This window comes from Rhinoraja longicauda, chromosome 36 (assembly GCF_053455715.1).
Source record: "Rhinoraja longicauda isolate Sanriku21f chromosome 36, sRhiLon1.1, whole genome shotgun sequence".
Classification (NCBI taxonomy): Eukaryota; Metazoa; Chordata; class Chondrichthyes; order Rajiformes; family Arhynchobatidae; genus Rhinoraja; species Rhinoraja longicauda.
In genome coordinates this window covers 4236910-4258860 of record NC_135988.1, presented here as the reverse complement: position 1 = coordinate 4258860, position 21951 = coordinate 4236910, and the positions used below count along the sequence as shown (strand labels likewise).

Below are 21951 nucleotides of genomic sequence, written 5' to 3'. Positions count from 1 at the left end.
GAGAGAGGATGGAGGGAGGCGGGGAAAGAGCTAGGAGGGAGAGGAGGCGGAGAGGGACAGTAAGTGAAGGGAAGAAGGGAACGCAAGAATAAAAAGGGGCTGGGGAGTGGGTTTTGAGGGGCACTGCCCTCAGCTGGGATCAGGTGATACTAGTTGATTTTCTTGAACCACTTTCTCCCCTGAATCGCTCATATTAAACAACTTCATTCATAAGTTCATAAGTGATAGGAGCAGAATTAGACCATTCGGCCCATCAGGACTACTCCGCCATTCAATCATGGCTGATCTATCTCTCCCTCCTAACCCCATTCTCCTCCCTTCCCATAACCCGTACTAATCAAAAATCTAATTAATTCCACAGATTCGCCACCCTCTGACTAAAGAAATTCCTCCTCATCTCCTTCCTACGGGTACGTCCTTTTCTTCTGAGGCTGTGACCTCTGGTACTAGACTCTCACGCACGTGGAAACATCCCATCCACTCTATCCACGCCTTTCATTATTGATCCAGAGGAGGTTTACGAGAATGATCCCAGGGATGATGGGGTTAACATATGAGGAGCTTGGTAGATCAGGGCCTCGACCCGCTGGAGTTTAGAAGGATGAGGGGGGACCGCATTGTAACCTCCCGGATAATGATAGGCCTGGACATGGTGGACGTGGAGAGGACATTTTCACTAGCAGGAGAGTCTAGGACCAGAGGGCACAGCCTCAGAATAAAAGGACGTACTTTTATAATGGAGGTGAGGAGAAAGTTCTTTAGACAGAGGGTGGTGAATCTGTGGAATGGTGGTGGAGGCCTAGTCATTGGGTATTTTTAAAGCAGAGTTTGCTGGGCTCTTGATTAGTACAGGCATCAGGGGTTGTGGGGAGAAGGCAGGAGAATGGGGTTGAGAGGGGAAAATAGATCAGCCATGATCGAATGCAGGAGCAGATTCGATGGGCCGAAGGGCAAAATTCTGGTTGTATTTCTTACGATCTTATTTGGACTATCGCAGCTTGTCCCGAGCCTAACACGGATTTACACTTTGATTGCGATGACTTTAAACGTGTCGGCATTCAGTAGCATTCACTCACAAAACAGCCGTTTCACACAGTAGTCATAGAGTCGTTTTATTTCTAACATATCAACAATTTTTAAATGGTAGGAGGAACACACAGACCACATCCTGTAACATAATGTTTTTTGTTCTCATATAAACCAGACCCAACAGAATTGCAGTTGCAGAGAACGTGAATAATTAAAAAGAAATCACATTTCATATTCAGGCAAGTTGCTGTGTAAAAAGCAAATATAGTCCATCATTTTCAACCGTAAAAATATCTCCAGCAAAATCAACTTTTCCACACTTCACGCCAGGCGAGGCATAAAATGGGGTTAAACTCATCTGTTTAATTCATGGGTTTCCATAGCCGTTGTTTAAAAAAAATAAAAAAATATGATCCACACACAGCTCATTACAATTAAGACCCCTAGCAGTCTAAGTTAAAACATCCACTAAAAACACGTAAAGAGGAGTCCTCTCGTGCGTTTTCTCAGCCTCTGCACAGGTCGTCAAAGCGGTCGGTAGAATGCATGCAAACCGGATTTCCATTACACATCATCAGACAAAAAAGGTTGCTGTTACAAAGCCCAGAAACGAGAGGCAAAGGGAAAAAGTAGAGGTCGACGGGCTATCATTTTCCGAAACTAACAGGGTTAATTATATCATGCAAAAAAATCCTCTACTTTTTTTCCGTTTCAGTTAAACTATCTCCTACACAAGCGTAACGAAGAAAAGCAGAGTGATGGCCCCCTTGTCCGAGAGGGAGTTCAGGCATCACATTGTATCACGACACGCTTTCAAGAATGTGCAATTTAAAGCAGTAAAACTCGGTACATGATCTGAACCCATATGGCATTTAAACACAAAAGTATTGGCTAGAAATATATAACATGCATCAACTCTGTAAAAATGCATATACAGTTAATAGATGGTAGCAGGTGTTCCAAACTCTAGAGTTGTAGCACAGTATAAGGAGGCAGTAAACAACTCTGTATTTCAACTTGCTACTTTAATTATGATTATAGTTAACTCATTCACTTCTTAAATTAATATAATCTGGGAGGAATTCTACCGAATTGTTTTGATTTTTCGCATATCTTAACCGATGTACCTGCTACCTTTTTAAGTTATTTTACTTTAAACTTTTGTTATATCAAATAAACACGTTTCACACAAAAACGAGAGAAAAATCCATAAATTGAGCTAACTTTATCAATACACGCGCACACACACACACACACGCGCACACACACACACACACACACACACACACACACACACAAAAGGCATAAGAAATGATAAATCAAGTGTGTCGGTGTTACTTCACGTACTTAGATCGCACAGGAGCGATTTTCCGTCACTCCGTGGTGACGGCACGAGACTGGGTCAGGAGTCGCGGGACCGGTGTGAATGAGCGAACAAGCGACACTTTGATTTAGCCGGCCGCCTTCTGCCGAAAACCAGGCACAAATGCCAGCGGCAAGGACGTGGCCTTGCTGACGGCTGCCCTGGGCTCCGCCGCAGCAAGCAGAAGAACGACATCAAAATCTACGCTTCCGTAAGAACAAGTGACACATCCTTAGTGTACGAGAAAATGTAAAATGGAACACTAACCCTCCGACATTAGGATAATTACCATTAAATTTTGACCTTCATGCTTTGGCAAATGTTTTGAATGAATTGTACAAATCACTGCCATCAAATATGAATTATATAAAGTACATAACAGTAGCCTTTTTGTAAAATATTTTTTTTTGTTTTTTTTGTTGTTAATGTCTGCATCTTGAGACAGCTGAAATAAACACCATATAGTTCCACGAACGTGACGATTATGCAGCCACCAGGTGCATAATGTGCATGCGGACACGTGCATGTCACTGCTAGTCTTCAGAGGCCACCAGCTTACAGCTCAGTCAGAACACTCTGCTCGGGATACAACTCTGCTCACTTCTTCAGATCTGTGGGAACGACAGACAAAGGTATAACAGCAGCCTCGTAAATCCCAAAGGAAGACACATCTTCTCGGGAGAACACTGAACACACACACACACACGCACTGAACTTTATTTTTTCGTTTTTCTCGAGATTCTAGGACCAGAAGCCATAGCCTCCGAATTAAAGAACGTTCTTTTAGGAAGGAGATGAGAAATTTCTTTAGACAGAGAGAGGGTGGTGAATCTTTAGTTTGGTTTAGCTTAGAGTTACAGCGTGGAAACAGGTCCTTTCGGCCCACCAGGTCCGCGCCGACCAGCGATTCCCGCACGTTAACACTATCCTATGGAATCTGTGGAATTCTTTGCCACAGAAGGCTGTGGAGGCCAAGTCAATGGATATTTTTAAGGCAGAGATGGATAGATTCTTGATTAGTACTGGGAGAAATTCAGAGTCCAGCAGAGGAGGACAAAGGGCTTAATTAGGAAAGGGAAAATAGATTATGAAAGAAAACTGGCAGGGAACATAAAAACTGACTGCAAAAGCTTTTATAGATATGTGAAGAGAAAAAGATTAGTTAAAACAAATGTAGGTCCCTTGCAGTCAGAAACAGGTGAATTGATCATGGACATGGCAGACCAATTGAATAACTACTTTGGTTCTGTCTTCACTAAGGAAGACATAAATAATGTGCCGGAAATAGCAGGGGACCGGGGGTCCAATGAGATGGAGGAACTGAGTGAAATCCAGGTTAGTCGGGAAGTGGTGTTAGGTAAATTGAATGGATTAAAGGCCGATAAATCCCCAGGGCCAGATAGGCTGCATCCCAGAGTGCTTAAGGAGGTAGCCCCAGAAATAGTGGATGCATTAGTGATAATTTTTCAAAACTCTTTAGATTCTGGAGTAGTTCCTGAGGACTGGAGGGTAGCTAATGTAACCCCACTTTTCAAAAAGGGAGGGAGAGAGAAAACGGGGAATTACAGACCAGTTAGGCTGACATCGGTAGTGGGGAAAATGCTAGAGTCAGTTATTAAAGATGGGATAGCAGCACATTTGGAAAGTGGTGAAATCATTGGACAAAGTCGGCATGGATTTATGAAAGGTAAATCATGTCTGACGAATCTTATAGAATTTTTCGAGGATGTAACTAGTAGAGTGGATAAGGGAGAACCAGCTCACGAACATGGGCGGCCTGGGCAGCGTGGAGCATCTGAAGCATTGTGAGCAATTCTATGCCCCATGTCTGAGGAAGGATGTGCTGGCTCTGGAGAGGGTCCAGAGGACGTTTACAAGAATGATCCCAGGAATGAGTGGGTTAATGTATGATGAGGGTTTGACGGCACTGGGCCTGTACTCGCTGGAGTTTAGAAGGATGAGGGGGGACCTCATTGAAACGTACAGAATAGTGAAAGGCCTGGATAGAGTTTATGTGGAGAGGATGTTTCCACTAGTGGATTCTGCAGCATACCGAGGCAAGGGAGGTTAAAATTCTTTGCTACACAAACACATGATTAAAGATAATTTCTGGAGCACTGAGGACAATATTACAAGACCGTGAAGAGAGGGAGAGAGAGAGAGAGGGAGACAGAGAGAGGGAGAGAGGGAGAGATGTGGCCTTGCTTGTTGAGATCTACCATTGCTGAACTATGTGTGGAGAAACTGGTGGCAAGGCGGTGCAGCGGCAGAGTTGCAGCCTCACAGCGCCAGAGACCCGGGTTGAATCTTGACCACGGGTGTTGCCTATACTCCGCTTGTGACTGCGTGGGCTTTCACCGAGACCTCCGCCTTCCTCCCACACTCCACAGCCGTACTGGTTTGTAGGCTAAAAAAACTGCAGATGCTAGTTTAAATCGAAGGTAGACACAAAATGCTGGAGTAACTCAGCGGGTCAGGCAGCATCTCTGGAGAGAAGGAATGGGTGACATCACCAGCTTTTTGTGTCTATCTTCGGTTTAAACCAGCATCTGCAGTTCCTTCCTACACTGAACTAAGCATGTCTGTCGCAGCTATAGACCCCCTCGCTCGCCTCTCCCACTGTGGGCCTGCAGAGGCCTGTCACTAGGGTCGCCAACTGTCCCGTATTAGCCGGGACATCCCATATATTGATTTGTCCCGTACGGGACCGCCCTTGTCCCGTATTAGGCCCGGGGGGAGCTGTAGGCCCAGACAGTGTGGGTCTGGACACTATAGGTCCAGACACTGTAGGTCCGGGACACTGCAGGTCCGGAACACTGCAGGTCCGGACACTGTAGGCCCGGGCACAGCCTAACGGAGGTTGCATAGCAACCCGCCTCCCGGCCCGGACGGCCGCTATTGGTGGAGCGGGAGCACATGGTCGCTGGCTGGGTGGGGTGCGGGGCGGTGACGTCACCTTGTCCCTTATTTGGGAGTGAGATAGTTGGCGCCCCCTACCTGTCACCCGCCTACCTTCACTGGAGCGGTGCTGCCGGGGCCCCCGAGCAGTGGAAGTGGACGTTCTGCCACTTGCTGTCGCGACGGTGCCACACCCTGGTCTCCTCAGACTGGGTGGTCCGTGGCCGGCCCTGCAGGTCGATGTACTGGGTGAGGCGGATGTAGGCTATGCAGGCGGCATCCTCCCCGATCAAGTGGACGTGTGGGTTCAAGATGGTCGTGTGGATGGGTTTGGTGTTTTTGGCTAACACTGCAGGGGAGAAAGAGAGGAGAAATTAGTCTTCCGTAGGGTTGTCAACTATCCCGTATTAGCCGGGACATCCCGTATATTGGGCTAAATTGGTTTGTCCCGTAAGGGACCGCCCTTGTCCCGTATTAGACCCGGGAGGCACTGTAGGCCCGGACACTGAAGGCCCGGGGCCGCTGTAGGCCTGGGACAGTGTAGGCCCAGACACTGCAGACCCGGACACTGTAGGCCCGGACACTGTTGGCCCGGACACTGTAGGCCCGGGGGACACTGTAGGCCCGGGGGACACTGTAGGCCCGGGGACCTCTGTAGGCCCGGACAGTGAAGGCCCAGAGGCCCGGGCGCCGCGTAATGGAGGTTGCATAGCAACTCGCCTCCCGGCCCGGGCGGCCACCGTTGGTGGAGCGGGAGCTGGCTGGGTGAGGTCACGTGGGGCACGGGGCGGTGACGCCACCTTTTGTCCCTTATTTGGGAGTGAGAAAGTTGGCAACCCTAATCTTCCGTCACCTCAGTCATAGAGTCACAGAGCGGGGAAACAGGCCATTCTGCCCAACTTGCCCACTCCAGCACTTTGCCCCATCTACACTAGTTCCACCTGCCTGCGTTTGACTCATATGAGGTGAACTGAGATGAGGAAAAACTTTTTCAGTCAGAGAGTTGTGAATCTGTGGAATTCTCTGCCTCAGAAGACAGTGGAGGCCAATTATCTGAATACATTCAAGAGAGAGCTAGATAGAGCTCTTAAGGATAGCGGAGTCAGGGGGTATGGGGAGAAGGCAGGAACGGGGTACTGTTTGAGAATAATCAGCCATGATCACGTTGAACGGCGGTGCTGGCTCGAAGGGCCGAATGGCCTCCTCCTGCACCTATTGTCTATTGTCTATATCCCTCTAAACCTGTCCTATCCATGCACCTGTCCAATTGTCTCTTAAATGTTATCATAGTACCTGCTTCAACTACCTCCTTCAGCGGCTCGTTCCACACACCCACCACCCTTTGTGCAAGAACGTTACCCCTCGGGCTCCTATTAAATTGGGATGGCACAGTAGCGCAGTGGTGGGGTTGCTGCCTCACAGCGTAAGAGACCCAGGTTCGATCCTGTCTAAGGGTGCTGTTTGTGTAGAGTTTGTACTTTCTCCCTGTGACTGCATGGGTCACGGGGAGAACGTACAAACTCCGTACAGACAAGCACCCGTAGTCGGGATCGAACTGAGCCACCGTGCGGGCCTAAAGTCTTGCAGGATAAAGCATTCATCGGAAGGGGCACCCTGTCTCTCTCGGTATACATGCATCCCTTCCTGCAGTGATTCCTTGACGTCAGTCTGAGGAAAGGTCTCGACCCGAAACGTCACCCATTCCTTCTGTCCAGAGATGCTGCCTGTCCCGCTGAGTTACTGCAGCATTTTGTGACACCTTCCTGCAATGGCCACAGTTTCTCTGATCCACAAAGCACACTGCAGTTCCTCACCCAAGATGTACAGGTTTGTAGGTTCATTGGCTTTGGTAAAATTATAAATAGTCCCTAGTGTTTAGGTTTGTGCTAGTGTATGGGGGGATCGCTGGGCGTCGCAGATTCGGTGGGCCGAAGGGCCAGTTTCCGCGCTCTACCTCTAAGCTCTAAAATCCTCAGAGAATACAGAGGCTTGAAAACATGCACCGACAGTCTCAGGAACGGCATTATCCCCCTCGATTATCAGCCCTCTGAATGATCCTGCCATAAGATAGCGTAATATCTGATTTACCTCTACCCTATTGCGGACATTATCCACAAAACGCACTGCAGCACCTTGCCCAGCCTGCGGCAGATCCCAACACACACGGCCTCTAACTCTGAGAGGGGTGAGGGAAGCAAGCATGTGGCATCACCCCCCCAAGCCGCACACTTTAGACTTTAGAGATACAGCACGGAAACAGGCCCTTCGGCCCACCGAGTCCGTGCCGACCAACGATCACCCCGTACACTACCACAAACCAGGGACAATTTACAATTTTACCAAAGCCAATTAACCTACCTATTTTCCCTAGTGTGTAGGATAGAACAAGTGAAAGGGTGATTGTTGGTCGGCACGGACACGATGGGCCGAAGGGCCCGTTTCCCCGCTGCATCTCTAAAACTAAAAAGTAAGTGCTAAATCACTGTGACAGTGCGAGCCTGTCTCAGCTGTTCACAGGCCAAACGGAAAATGATCTGCACATTGGCACAACTTCACAGCTGTAAGTACAGGCTCCTGTTTTGTGCACAGGCCACGGGGAGGACATTCGCAGGTGAAAGGCCAGCACACCTCGCTTCCAGCTCTCTCCCCCCCTCTTTCAATCAGTCTGAAGAAGGGTCTCAACTCAAAACATCACCTGCCCATTCCCTCCAGAGATGTTGCCTGTCCCGCTGAGTTACTCCAGCATTTTGTATCTATCTCCAGAGATTTTTAGAATTACATTTTTTTAGATTTAGAGATACAGCGCAGAAACAGGCCCTTCGGCCCAACGGGTCCGCGCCACCCAGCGATCCCCGCACATTAATGCTATCCTACACCCACTAGGGACAATTTTTACATTTGCCCAGCCAATTAACCTACAAACCTGTACGTCTTTGGAGTGTGGGAGGAAACCGAAGATCTCGGAGAAAACCAACGCAGGTCACGGGGAGAACGTACAAACTCCGTACAGTACAGCACCCATAGTCAGGATCGAACCTGAGTCTCCGGCGCTGCATTCGCTGTAAGGCAGCAACTCTACCGCCTGACCCGCTGAGCTGCTGCAGTACCTTGTGTTTATTTTGTAAAGCAGCATCTGTAGTTCGTTGTGCTAACAGGAATACTGATTATTTGCCAATTGCAAGCTGCAAATCTACAACCAAATTATTGAGGTAAGTGGGGAAACCATAGATGTGAAAAAGACGCTGTTTTTTAACACAAAAAGACACAAAGTGCCTGAATAACCCAGCGGGTCAGTAGGGTTGCCAACTTTCTCACTCCCAAATACGGGACAAAGTGATGTCACTGCCCCGCACCCCATGTGACCTCACCCAGCCAGCGGCCACGTGCTCCCGCTCCAGCAATGGCGGCCGCCCGGGCCGGGAGGCGGGTTGCTAAGCAACCTCCGTTAGGCGAACACTCTCGGCCACGCTCCCCGAACACACTCCGTTAGCCTACACTGTCCCGGCCGACAGCGGCCTGCGGGCCTAATACGGGACAAGGGCGGTCCCATATGGGACAAACCAATTTAGCCCAAAATACGGGATGTCCCAGCTAATACGGGACAGTTGGCAACCCTATGGGTCAGGCAGCATCAATGTTGAACATGGACAGATGAAGTTTCGGGTCGGGACCCCTCTACAGACTCCGATGTACATGGTGGAAGTAAGGGTGGATTGTAACAGCGAAGACACAAGAACATACATTGTTACAGCACTATTTCAGCCATTTACAAAGTTCTCGGTTCAGAATTAATTGTTACAACTTACAGTTCTCAAAGTAAAACCTGTGGAAGTCCATTCCTTCCACAAGATTGCCCAGCGCTTCAGGCTCAAATGACGTCAGTCCAGGGTCGCAGATTTTCCTGCAAGCAATCAACAACATTGATTATGTGTAGGGAGGAACTGCAGGTGCTGCTTTAAACCGAAGACAGACACAAAAAGCTGGAGTAACTCAGCGGGCCAGGCAGCATCTCTGGAGAGAAGGAATGGGAGACATTTTGGGTCGAGACCCTTCTTCAGACTGAGAGTCGGGGGAAAGTGAAACAAGAGATATAGATGGTACTTAGGACAAATGAATGGAAGATATGCAGGTAACAATGGTAATCAAGGAAATGGGGCCCACAATGGTCCATTGTTGGCTGTGGGATAGGTGATAACAAGTTAACACAGACAGTGTTATATATAGGAATAAAACTGCAGATGCTGGTTTAAATCGAAGGTAGACACAAAATGCCGGAGTAACTCAGCAGGTCAGGCAGCATCTTGGGAGAGAAGGAATGGGTGACGTTTCGGGTCAAAGAAGGGTCTCGACCCGAAACGTCACCCATTCCTTCTCTCCAGAGATGCTGCCTGACCCGCTGAGTTACTTCAGCATTTTGTGTCTATCCTTACTAGTTATATATTAGTTATATATTAGTTTTACTAAATTTACTGTCATCCTGTTGAGTTCCACTGTATGTATGAACTTGTTATCACCTATCAAGAGCCAACAATGGACCATTGTGGACTCCACATTTCCATGACTATCATTTCTTTCTGCATATCTTCCATTCGTTTGTCCTAATCTCTCTATCTCTCATTCCCCATTTCCCCCGACTCTCAGTATGAAGAAGGGTCTCGACCCGAAACGTCACCTATTCCTTTTCTCCAGAGATGCTGTCTGACCCACATTTATTATCCCTGCCGAGTGTGTCTAGAATAGGGTTGCCAACTTCCTCACTCCCAAATACGGGACAAAGCGTGACGTCGCCGCCCCGCGCCCCACGTGACCTCACCCAGCCGGCGGCCACGTGCTCCCGCTCCACCAATGGCGGCAGTGACGTCACCCTTTGTCCCTTATTTAGCAGCGAGGAAGTTGGCAACCCTACTAATATGGGACAAGGGCTGTCACTATTTTAGCCCAAAATACGGGATGTCCCGGCTAATACGGGACAGTTGGCAACCCTAGTCTCGAAGCAGAAGTTACTTGGGTGACAATGGATAAAGTGAAAGATAGTTATCCACGTCTACTCCTTTAATTATTTTAAATTTAAACTCAGAGCATGATACACACTTGATCAATTCATAGTGAGCATAAGTAAATGAGCCAAGTTTAATGCCAATGAGATCGTTAACTTTGCCGATGATACCACCATGGTTACTAGCTGACTACTGTACACTATAAGACCATAAGACATAGGAGCACAATTAGACCATTCGGACCATCGAGTCTTCTCCACCATTCAATCATGGCTGATCTATCTCTCCCTCTCTACCCCATACTCCTGCCTTCTCCCCATAACCTCTGACACCCTTACGATCAATCTCCGCTTTAAAAATATCCACTGACGGCCTCCACAGCCGAATTCCACAGATTCACCACCTCTGGCTAAAGAAATTCCATCCCATCTCCATTCTAAAGGTACATCCTTTAATTCTGAGGCCGTGATGTCTGGTCCTAGACTCTCCCACTAGTGGAAATATCCTCTCCACATCCACTCTATTCAAGTCTTTCATTAGATAACACCTTTACTTCAGCATTTCAATGGTGCTATATTGCCACATGTACCTAACCTAGATACAGTGAAATTCCTTTTTTCCACACAATTTAGTAATAAATCTTACTACATAAATGCTCATATTCCGCACGGGCAGCTTGCAACCCAGCAGTATGAATATTGACTTCTCTAACTTCTCTTAACTCTTGCATTCCCTCTCTCCGTCCCTCCCCCACCCTCGTTCACCGACCAGTCTGGCTGTTGTCCTGATTACATTTTATCTTTGTATGCCTTGTTGCCAAATGTCTGAAGATAGACATAAAAACCTGGAGTAACTCAGCGGGTCGGACAGCATCTCTGGAGAAAGGGAATAGGTGACGTTTTGGGTCGAGACCCTTCTTCAGACTGAGAGTCAGGGGAAAGAAAACAAGTGATATAGACGATGATATAGACGATGATATAGAACAAATGCAAAAGAGTAACGATGATCAAGGTCCATTGGTGGCTGTGGGCTCAGTGAGAACAGGTCATACAGACAATGAGATGAGCTGGAGTAACTCAGCCGGACAGGCAGCATCTCTGGCAGCGTTTCGGGTCGAGACCCTTCTTCAGACAATAACACAGAAGCAGGCCCTTCGGCCCACCAAGTCCATGCCGACCAGTGATCACCTCCTTACTCCAGTACTCCAGAATGAAACTCACCAGGACGACAGTGAAACTAGTACAATGACTAGGGTGGGGGAGGGACAGAGAGAGAGGAGATGAAAGGGGATGTCCATTCCTTGACATACAAAAAGGGAGCATTCATGGAAAATATTTTGTCGTGCAAAAGGCTCGACATAATATACTTAAGGACATCTTGGTGCAGTCTATTCTTTTGTACTGAGAACTTCACGCTGTTCAATATAATGAAATATTCATCAAATATTGGTATCATATAACCATATAACAACTACAGCATGGAAACAGGCCTGTCCGGCCCTACCAGTCCACGCCGACCACTCTCCCTGACCAAAGAGTCAATGGCATAACGACTTTAATTCTTAAATAATCGCAAATCGAGGAATGAGGTAATAAAATATTAGGAGGTGAACAATTACATCCAGACGTGGCATGGTGGCGCAGCGGTAGAGTTGCTGCCTCACAGCGCTAGAGACCCGGGTTCCATCCTGACTACAGGTGCTGTCTGTATGGAGTTTGTACGTTCGCCCCGTGACTGCGTGGGTTTTCTCCGGGATCTCCGGTTTCCTCCCACACTCCATGTGGGTCTGTAGATTGATTTTCTTTGCTACAAATCTGTAAATTGTCCCTAGTGTATAGGATAGTACTGGAGTAAGGAGGTGATCACTGGTCGGCATGGACTTGGTGGGCCGAAGAGCCTGCTTCTGCGTTGTTTCTCTAAACTCTAGAGGTGGGAACTGAGGGGATATGTTTAATGCTGCATGAACTCTTGAATGGCAAATGTTTCTAACTCTTGAAACCACTGTCACGTTTCTGTGATCGAAGACACAAAATGCTGGAGTAACTCAGCGGGACAGGCAGCATCTCTGGAGCAAAGGAATGGGCGACATCTGAAGAAGGGTCTCGTCCTGAAATTCCTTCTCTCCAGAGATGCTGCCTGTCCCGCTGAGTTACTCCAGCATTTTGTATCTACCTTGGGCTTGAGGCTGCATCTGTGGTTCCTTCCTACACATTCTGTCACATTTCGGTAAATGACTTGACAAATTGACTGGATGGCAATGAGCAAAGGTGATCCCAAAACTTACGCATAAGCTTCAAAGTCCCCATTATTAATCGCCTCGATCAGCTGCTCTGTTAACTTGATGATTTCTTGCTTGCGAGCTGGAAGAAAAAAACAAAACGAAAATGGGACACTTGATACCATCCGAACATCATTACAATAAGGGATGAAAAAAATATCAGTGTGATCTCCTGCACATTGGTATCAATTCCCACTCAGAGCAATTCATTTCATTAAGTAGCTAATTAAAATTGGAGACTGGAATCGCTGATTATATTAACTTTTACAATTAATTTTAATTAGTGTAAGCTCACACTTTGGCTTGTTACCGTAATTTCACGAAAAAAAACCTGGTCTGTAAACCTAATTACCACAATTACAGTCCGTGTGCGAGAAAGAAAATCACCTGGGCCCCACACAGTAAACCCATCCCGCATCACATACCGGTCCTACGCGATACCTGGTCAAGCTACCCTCTCCATTATCGCTTAAACCCCAGGCTACAACAGTTCCCTCGTTCACACACACAGATTAAAATCTTAGCCATCTTCACTTTTGCAATGACTTACCTCTTACCTGCAGGAAGACCGAAGTTGGCCAGCCATCTGTAAAAAAAGTCGCACATATAACCCGCCCACGAATATAAGCCACATTGCCTCTGGAACACCTTTAAATAGATAAACCCTGCAGGTTGTTTTCGTGAAAGTACGGTAATTGCTCAAAGACTCATGGCCCTCCGTGCTACCATGTTCTTTTAGCTACTTGCTTTCAAAAGACAAGACATCACATGGAATCCGAATGAATATTTAATTATGCACTACTCCTGCAACCCAAGAATGGGCCGTGACCTGTTAGTGACTGAAACATCTTGACCTCTGCATTAACTGTACTGCCGAGTTTAAAAATAAATAATAGTATAGTTTCTGTGCAAAACATTGAAGGAAACATTGAGTTAGCCGTGCTGGCATTAAAACACAAATTGAGCAAGTGTGATCAATAAAAGTTATTTACCACAAAATAAAAATGTCCAAATTGCTGTAGGCAACAATCGTACATAAGGCATCAATATAAAAAAATTATATATTAACAATATTAATCCAACTAAAGATGTACAGCTGATGAAGAATCACGGGGCAAGGGGCATTTCAATGTTGGTGAAGACAGTACCCCAGATCTTATGAAGTTTTGCCACTTTCTGAATGAATGAATTTATTGGCCAAGTATGTGCAGATACAAGGAATGTGCCTTGGTGCTCCGCTCACAAATGACAACACAAACATACAGTTAACAATTAAGAATAAAGCATAACCACATCACCACACAATAAGGATACAACATTACGGTCACAACACGTGGGCGAAAATAAACCAGAACAAAAAGAGAGACTACAGACTTTGGTTATTGAGTAGAACTATCGCTCGTGGAAAAAAATAGCTGTTTTTATGTCTGGCTGTGGCGGCTTTGCTTTGATATTGAGATATTAAGTTTAGATTTTGTGAAGGTCGGACTTCGTTAGTGGTTTACCGTTCCTTCCTGTGAAATGTGGAGCGATATTTTGCGGCCATTGATCCCGTCTCTGCGTTTTGGGCCGTAGATATAATGCTGGAACTGCTGCAGTTTCCTGCTTCAAATGGACAGGATTCCTAATTCGTCTGGCAGACGTTTCCAAATTACAAAGCTTGCCCCGTTCTCCGGCTTCAAAAATCACAGGCTGAAAATAGCTATTCCTGTCATTATCAACAGCTGGTCGTGTGATAAAGGGTTATCTCAACCCTCCCAGTGCACGCACTGTAATGTGGAATGAACTGTACAGCACACCATTAGTTTCCAGCAATGCCCTCTGGTCATGGGCTCAGACAGGCAAGTGTCATCTGTCTTTACCCTCCCTTGTGAACCACAGCCAGCCACTACAGAGAGATCTCCACAACAGTACCCGTCGTTCACGCTGAATGATGAGGCTAGGGTTGCCAACTGTCCCGTATTAGCCGGGACATCCCATATTTTGGATTGTCCCATATGGGACTGCCCATGTCCAGTATTAATAGGGTTGCCAACTTCCTTGCTCCCACATAAGGGACAATGGGTGACGTCGCCGCCCCGCGCCCCACATGACTTCGCCCAGCCAGCGTCCCACGTGACTTCACCCAGCCAGTGGCCGCTGGCTGGGTGAGGTCACATGGGGCGCGGGGGCGGGGGCGGTGGCATCACCTTGTCCCGTATTTGGGAGTGAGGATGTTGGCAATCCTAGATGCGGCAGCCATTTTTATTTAGAGATACAGCATGGAAACAGGCCCTTTCAGCCCACCAGTTCCCGGTAGTTAGTTTGCTTTAGTTCAGAGATACAGTGTGGAAACAGGCCCTTCAGCCCACTTAGCCCACGCCTGTCATCCATTACCTGTACACCCCTACTTCTTTGTTATCCCATTCTCTCATTCACTCCCTACACACTAGGGGCAATTTGAAGAGGGCCAATTAACCTCCAAAGCCGCTCGGCTGTGAGTTGTAGGAGGAAACCGGAGCACCCGGAGGAAACCCACGCGGTCCTAGGGAGAAAACGTGAAAACTCCACACAAGTAGCGCCTGAGGTCAGGATCGAACCCGGGTCTCTGGCGCTGGGAGGCAGCAGCTCTACCCGCTGCACCACCCCCTCTGCATCAACTCTGCTCTTCAATTTGACTTCTACTGTATAAGCCCAAAGTGCAATATGATTCACATTTCACAGTGGCTGTCGTGTGCGTTTTAATTCCTGTTATTTTATATTGCAATGGGGAATTAACTATTGATTGGGAGTGCTGAAGAATTAATCACAACCTGGAAATCCACACAGAAAAGGCCACTTCAAGAGTAAAATGAAAGAAACGTGCTCGACACAAGAGCAACTTTAGTGCCCATGACCCATTTTCTTACTTCTCTGTCCAATTTTAATATCCGTCTTAAATAGGAAAGAAACACATGATCTACAATTCCACTGTTGCTATGGCGATAGCCACATTGGAGACAAAACTCCAATCAGTTGGGTATCGACTAAAGTTCGGCAGAAGTTCTTAAGATGTCCAAGTATCCCAAACGTGAGCAGACATGTTCTTCGTCACAGCAAACACGCGTGTGTCCCTGAGCTCAGGTTTATCTTATGTGTGTTAACACCACGACTACTGTGCCTTTCCCAAAGTTCAGACAGTGCATGGTTTTCACATCAGACTGCTAAAAAATTCAAGTAAAATCTCATCTTCAGGCACTTTTATATGTAGCGTACGGTCATTTGTGGAAGGCCCTTGATTCTAGAACAATTAATCTAGCTCTATGTTCACAGCTTTGTGTCAGGATTAAATTCTAACGTGGTCCTCCTTCATTCTAACTTAGTTTAGTTTAGATTTAGTTTAGAGACACAGCATAGAAACTGGCCCTTCCTCCCCCCGAGTCCACACCCCGCAACAATCACCCATACATCAGTTCTATCCGACACGCAAGGGGCAATTAACCTACAAACTTGCACTTCTTTGGGATGTGGGAGGAAACCGGAGCTCCCGGAGGAAACCCATGCAGGTCATGGGGAGAACGTACAAACTCCGTACAGATAGCACCCGAGGTCAGGATCTGGCGCTGTGAGGCAGCAACACTACCGCATCTCTATCATGGCGCCCGTTGCGTGCTATCCAGTCAGCGGGAAGACGATACGCGAGTACATTCGGGCTATCCACAGTGTACAGATACAAGACAAAGACAATAATGTTTAGTGCAAGATAAGGTCCAGTAAAGGCTGATTAAAGGTATTGCAAAGGTCTCCAATGAGTGGACTCCAATATATATGGATTACTAGAAATAGTCATTTTAATCAGTTTTAAATTATCATTCTCCTCCTCTTCCCCTTCCCCCTCATGTCTCAGTACTCACAACCCTCTCACTTATCATCCCTCACCCCAACAGTCCAAACGTAGTTTCGGAAAAAAACTGCAGGCGCTGGTTTAAATCGAAGGTAGACACAAAATGCTGGAGTAACCTACATACCTGCACGTCTTTGGAGTGTGGGAGGAAACCGAAGATCTTGGAGAAAACCAACGTGGTCACGGGGAGAACGTACAAACTCCGTACAGACAGCGCCCGTAGTCGGGATGGAACCCGGGTCTCTGGCGCTGCGTTCGCTGTAAGGCGGCAACTCTACCGCTGCGCCATCGTGACCGCCCAAGAGAGGATTTCCCTCTCTTCTAATAACTTCCAGTTAATTAAATGTCTCATGTTAGATGTATAAAGGCACACGGTATGCTTGCCTTCATTGTTTGAGCATGAGAGTCAGGAAGACATGTTCACAAGTTCACAAGTTATAGTAGAATTTGGCCATTCGGCCCATCGAGTCTACTCCGCCATTCAATCATGGCTGATCTCTGCCTCCTAATCCCATTTTCCTGCCTTCTCCCCATAATCCTTGACACCCGTTCTGATCAAGAATTTGTCTATCTCTGCCTTAAAAATATCCACTGACTTGGTCTCCACAGCCCTCTGTGGCAATGAGTTCCACAGATTCACCACCCGATGGAGTTGCAGCTCTATAGAGCTTTGGTTAGGCCGCATTTGGAATATTGTGTACAGTTCTGGTCGCCCCATGACAGGAAGGGTGAGAAGGCCTGGGAGAGAGTACAGAAGCGGTTTACCAGAATGCTGCCTGGACAAGAGGCGATTAGCTACAGAGAGATTGGACAAACATGGATTGTTTTATCTGGAATGTCAGAGTGTGTGTGTGGGCGATCTGATGGAAGTACAGTGTACCACATGCAAGGGTGGAAATGTCAAAGACTAGAGGGCATAACCTTGCGGTGAGAGAGGCAATATTTAAAGGAGATGTGCGGGCCAAGTTTTCTTTTACAAAGAGGGTGGTGGGTGCCTGGAACATGCTGCCAGGGGTGGTGGTGAAGACAGGTTATTACAGTGGTGTTTAAGAGGCTTTTAGATAGGTACATGGAAATGCAGGGAATGGAGGGATATGGACAGGGGTGCCAACTTTCTCACTCCCAAATAAGGGACAAAAGGTGACCTCACCCAGCCAGCGGCCACGTGCTCCCGCTCCACCAATGGTGGCCGCCCGGGCCGGGAGGCGTCAAGCTACGCAACCTCCGTTAGGCGGCGCCTGGGTCTCCAGGCCTACACTGTCCGGGATTACAGCAGCCCACAGGCCTACAGTGTCCAGGCCTACAGGGTCTGGGCCTACAGCGCCCCCCCGGGCCTAATACAGCACAAGGGGGATCCCGTACAGGACAAACCAAATACTGGATGTCCCGGCTAATACGGGACAGTTGGCAACCCTACTGGTACATGCTGCCAGGGGTGGTGGTGATGGCAGGCATGATAGTGGTGTTTAAGAGGCTTCTAGATAGGTACATGGAAATGCAGGGAATGGAGGGAGATGTATCACGTACAGACAAAGGAGATTAATTTAGCATCATGTTCAGCACGGACATTGTGGGCTGAACGACCTATTTCCATGGTGTACTGTTCTATGTTGGCACTGGCATAGGTTCATCGGGATTTACGAGAAGTTTCCCTTCTCAAGATCCTTCCCAAGAATTAAGAAGCTTGATGTCAGTTTACTATGGTCTCCACGCACTGCCCTTTTCCTCTATCCTGTTAATTGGTTTCAAATGCACCAAGTGTACAAAATAATTAAAAAATAACATTGCAAACAATCCCCAGAGATTTCCTCAATTATAAACCTTTTCCATACATTCTAGGGTCACCATCTGTCCCGTATTAGCCGGGACATCCCGTATTTTGGCCTAAATTAGTTTGCCCCGTACGGGACCGCCCTTGTCCCGTATTAGTATAGGGTTGCCAACTTTCTCGCACCCGAATATGGGACAAAGGGTGACATCACCGCCCCGCGCCCCACCTGACCTCACCCAGCCAGCGGCCAGGTGCTCCCGCTCCACCAATGGCGGCCGCGGTGACGTCACCCTTTGTCCCGTATTTGGGAGTGAGGAAGTTGGCAAGCCTACTTCACTGCCACAGCTTCCCACTGAATTCGCCGGAGGTTACCACGCTGTTCCAAAAGAAAGTGAAGTCATGCGAACTACACCTTCATTCGTGATCTACGTTGAGTTCCGTGTCTGATCCGCAGGGGGCAGGAGGAACACGGGCTAGGCCCCAGGCCTGGTGGTACGGCCCGGCCTCAGCCGCGGCTGGAAACACAGGGGCCGTATCACCCTCTGTGGCTCCCACAGGCGCGAGGAGAATCCAGGCCCGGATTCCTCATCCTGTGCTGCTCCGCTGGTTACGTGGGATGCAGTGCTGTGGAATTCCCCGCGAGTCTCACGTGGACAGTGGTAAATTCAGCGGCACGGCGAAGATCAGCCAGTACCCGTGGAACTGTGAGTTAGCCGGGGACAACAACATCTTATTTGTTCCATGGGTCTAGATCAGCACGTCCACTCCTCTCATCATTCACTGATTGTTAGACTTTTAGACTCTAGAAATACAGCGTGGAAACAGGCCCTTCGGCCCACCGAGTCCGCGGCGACTATCGATCCCTCCATTCACCAGCACGATCCGACACACACTAGGGACAATTTACAATTTTACCGACGCCAATTAACCTACCGACCTGCACGTCTTTGGAATGTAGGAGGAAACCGGAGCACCCGGAGGAAACCCATGTGGTCACAAAGAAAACGTGCAAGCTCCGTACAAACAGCACCGTGATCGGGATTGAACCCGGGTCTCCAGCGTTGTGAGGCAGCGGCTCTACCGCTGTGCCACCTACGCGGTTAGTGAAGAAGCTGACACCACAAGATAGGAGGTCGGCAAGGGTCTTGGGCAAACCTGATTGTGGAGGGAGCTGTGTCTGGCTCAATTGAAATGAAAGGACTGCGTGGCCTGGAGATTTGAGCTGGCTCTTAGCAAGTGGATATCCACAAAGAGAAGAATAGTTCGATTATGAAGTCCTCAATGAGCTCACATCACTGGGCTGCGCCCACAATAGCAACTGAGAGGGATTGTGCAGGAAACAATACCACAGTGTTCAATCTTTCATCATATCACCCAGCCCACTCGTAAATTAATCATCCCTTCTCATTTCACTTGCTGACAGACCAGCTATGCATGCCACCAGCACTCTGTTATGACAGAGGATAAGAAGGGTGCATTTGTTCTCCATATTAAGGTGCAGTTCTGAGAAGGAAGGCTGGTACGTGAAGGATATCTTTTGAATTGGAAAACTGCTGCTGAGCCCACAACCCAACCCACAGGTCAAACATCCAAAGATGTGGAGTCGGCCAAAATGTTGGAAACAAAGAACTACAGATGCTGGATTAAACCGAAGATGGACACAAAAATCCTGGAGTATCTCAGCGGGTCAGTCAGCATCTCTGGAGAATCTCTGGATGTGACGTTTCGGGCCGAGACCCTTCTTCAGCACCTATTCCTTTTCTCCAAAGAACTGCAGATGCTGGTTTACAGCAAAGATAGACACAAAGTACTGGAGTAAGGTCTGAAGAAGGGTCTCAACCCGAAAGGCCACCCAATCCTTCTGTCCAGAGATGCTGCCCGTTCTGCTGAGTTACTCCAGCAGACAGACCCAAAATGCTGGAGTAGGGTCAGGCAGCATCTCTGGAGAAAAAAAGATGGGTGACATTTTAGGTCGGGTCTGCAGAAGGGTTCCGACCCGAAATATCATCTATCCAGCATGCTATATGCTGAGAACTATATTCTGCACTCTGCATCTTCCCCTTTGCTCTACCTATTGTACTTGAGTTTGACTTGATTATATATGTTATGTCTGATCTGTTTGGATAGCATGCAAAACAAAGCTTTCCACTGTACCTCAGTACCTTTGACAATAATAAACCTAACCTAACCCTTTCTTCTAACACTGGAAACTGGACTAAGACTGACAACCTGGTGATTAAATAGAGCTAGCTATCTTCGGAGAGATGTGGGAGCCAAAGGCATTTTCCTATTGGGGAGGGAGATGAGGAGTAGGTCTTTGGAAGAGTACCTTAATGGTGGAGTAAACTTGATGGGCTGAATGGCCTTATTCTGCTCCGAGAACTTATGAACTTATGTGCCAGAGGTGATGGTGTGAGTGTGGTTAGAGGGGTCAGTTCTGTCTGTGACTGATGATAGACAGAAGAGGTCAGAGGAGGATGGTCAAAGTTCTGAGTCAAAGTTCAAAATAAACTGTGTCAAAGTTCACAGGAAGCTGGAAAGTTCACAGGAAGCCCCCCCCCCTTCCCTGACATCAGTCTGAAGAAGGGTCTCGTCCCGAAACGTCACCCATTCCTTCTCTCCAGAGATGCTGCCTGACCCGCTGAGTTACTCCAGCATTTTGTGTCTACCACTCTTTCACTAATTGGTGTGTGTCCGCTTTCGATCCACTTCCCTGTGAATCCGGAGAGGCTTGTGTGTGAAAGGCAGGCTCTCCGCAGCACCATAGAAAGCATTTCATCGCAGCCTGGCTCGGGAACAGCTCCATCCAAGACCGCAAGAAATTGCAGCGAATTGTGGATGCAGCCCAGACCATCACACAAACCAACGTCCCTTCCATTGGGACTCCATTTACGCATCGCGCTGCCACGGCAAGGCCAGCAGCATCATCAAGGACCAGTCTCACCCCGGCCACTCCCTCTTCTCCCCTCTCCCATCGGGCAAGAAGTACAGACGTGTGAAAACGCACACCTCCAGATTCACAGCCAGTTTCTTCCCGGCTGTTATCAGGCAACTGAACCATCCTACCGCAACCAGAGAGCAGTGCTGAACTACTATCTACCTCTTTGATGACCCTTGGACTAGCCTTGATCGGACGTTGCTGGCTTTACCTTGCACTAATCGTTATTCCATTATCATGTATCTGTACACTGTAAATGGCTCGATTGTAATCATGTATTGTCTTTCTGCTGACTGGTTAGCACGCAACAAAAGCTTTTCACTGTACCTCGGTACACGTGACAATAAACTAAACTGAGCTGAAACTCCCCTGTCCTTCAGCCATTCAGGCCAAAAAGGCAACTTTCTGCTAATCCGGCTTTGTGAAGGTTACTGAATGCTTTTGGGATGCACTTTCCTTTCCAACTCTCCATCACATTTTTCCAAAGGGAACTGGAGTTTTCAGAAGAAGGGTTTCAATCCGAAACGTCACCCATTCCTTCTATCCAGAGATAAGTAGGAAAGGAACTGCGGATGCTGGTTTAAACCCAAGATATAAAAGGACATAAAAAGCTTATGTGCCAGAGGTGACCCTTTTTCAGACCCCTCTGGAGAAAAGGAATAGGTGATGTTTTGGATTGAGGTCTCCTATTCCTTGTCTCCAGAGATGCTGCCTGTCCCACTGAGTTACTCCAGCATTTTGTGTCTATCTTTGGAGCTTTATGAGTCTGACCGTCTCCCTGATTACATCTTCTCTGTGTTTGCTTTGTTCTCAGC

The 21951-nt window shown here is 47.8% G+C and overlaps 1 protein-coding gene across 42 annotated transcripts in view; it reads right to left on the bottom strand.

Annotated features, from left to right (window-relative positions):
- Nucleotides 1-1102: 1102 nt before the first annotated feature.
- The window catches only part of LOC144610450 (calcium/calmodulin-dependent protein kinase type II subunit beta), a 210540-nt gene continuing 189691 nt past the window's right edge, over nucleotides 1103-21951 (bottom strand). For 39 of the 42 annotated variants that reach the window (XM_078429161.1, XM_078429164.1, XM_078429167.1 and 36 more), the window contains 4 exons: nucleotides 12572-12647; nucleotides 9097-9191; nucleotides 5405-5639; nucleotides 1103-3003 (listed from right to left, as the gene is read on the bottom strand). In XM_078429161.1, coding sequence (XP_078285287.1) covers nucleotides 5407-5639; nucleotides 9097-9191; nucleotides 12572-12647 — 404 coding nt within the window. In that variant the 3' untranslated portion in view covers nucleotides 1103-3003; nucleotides 5405-5406. Of the gene's footprint in view, nucleotides 3004-5404; nucleotides 5640-9096; nucleotides 9192-12571; nucleotides 12648-13115; nucleotides 13152-21951 lie in introns of all 42 variants that reach the window. The other 3 variants (XM_078429133.1, XM_078429140.1, XM_078429156.1) reach the window with 1 other exon arrangement.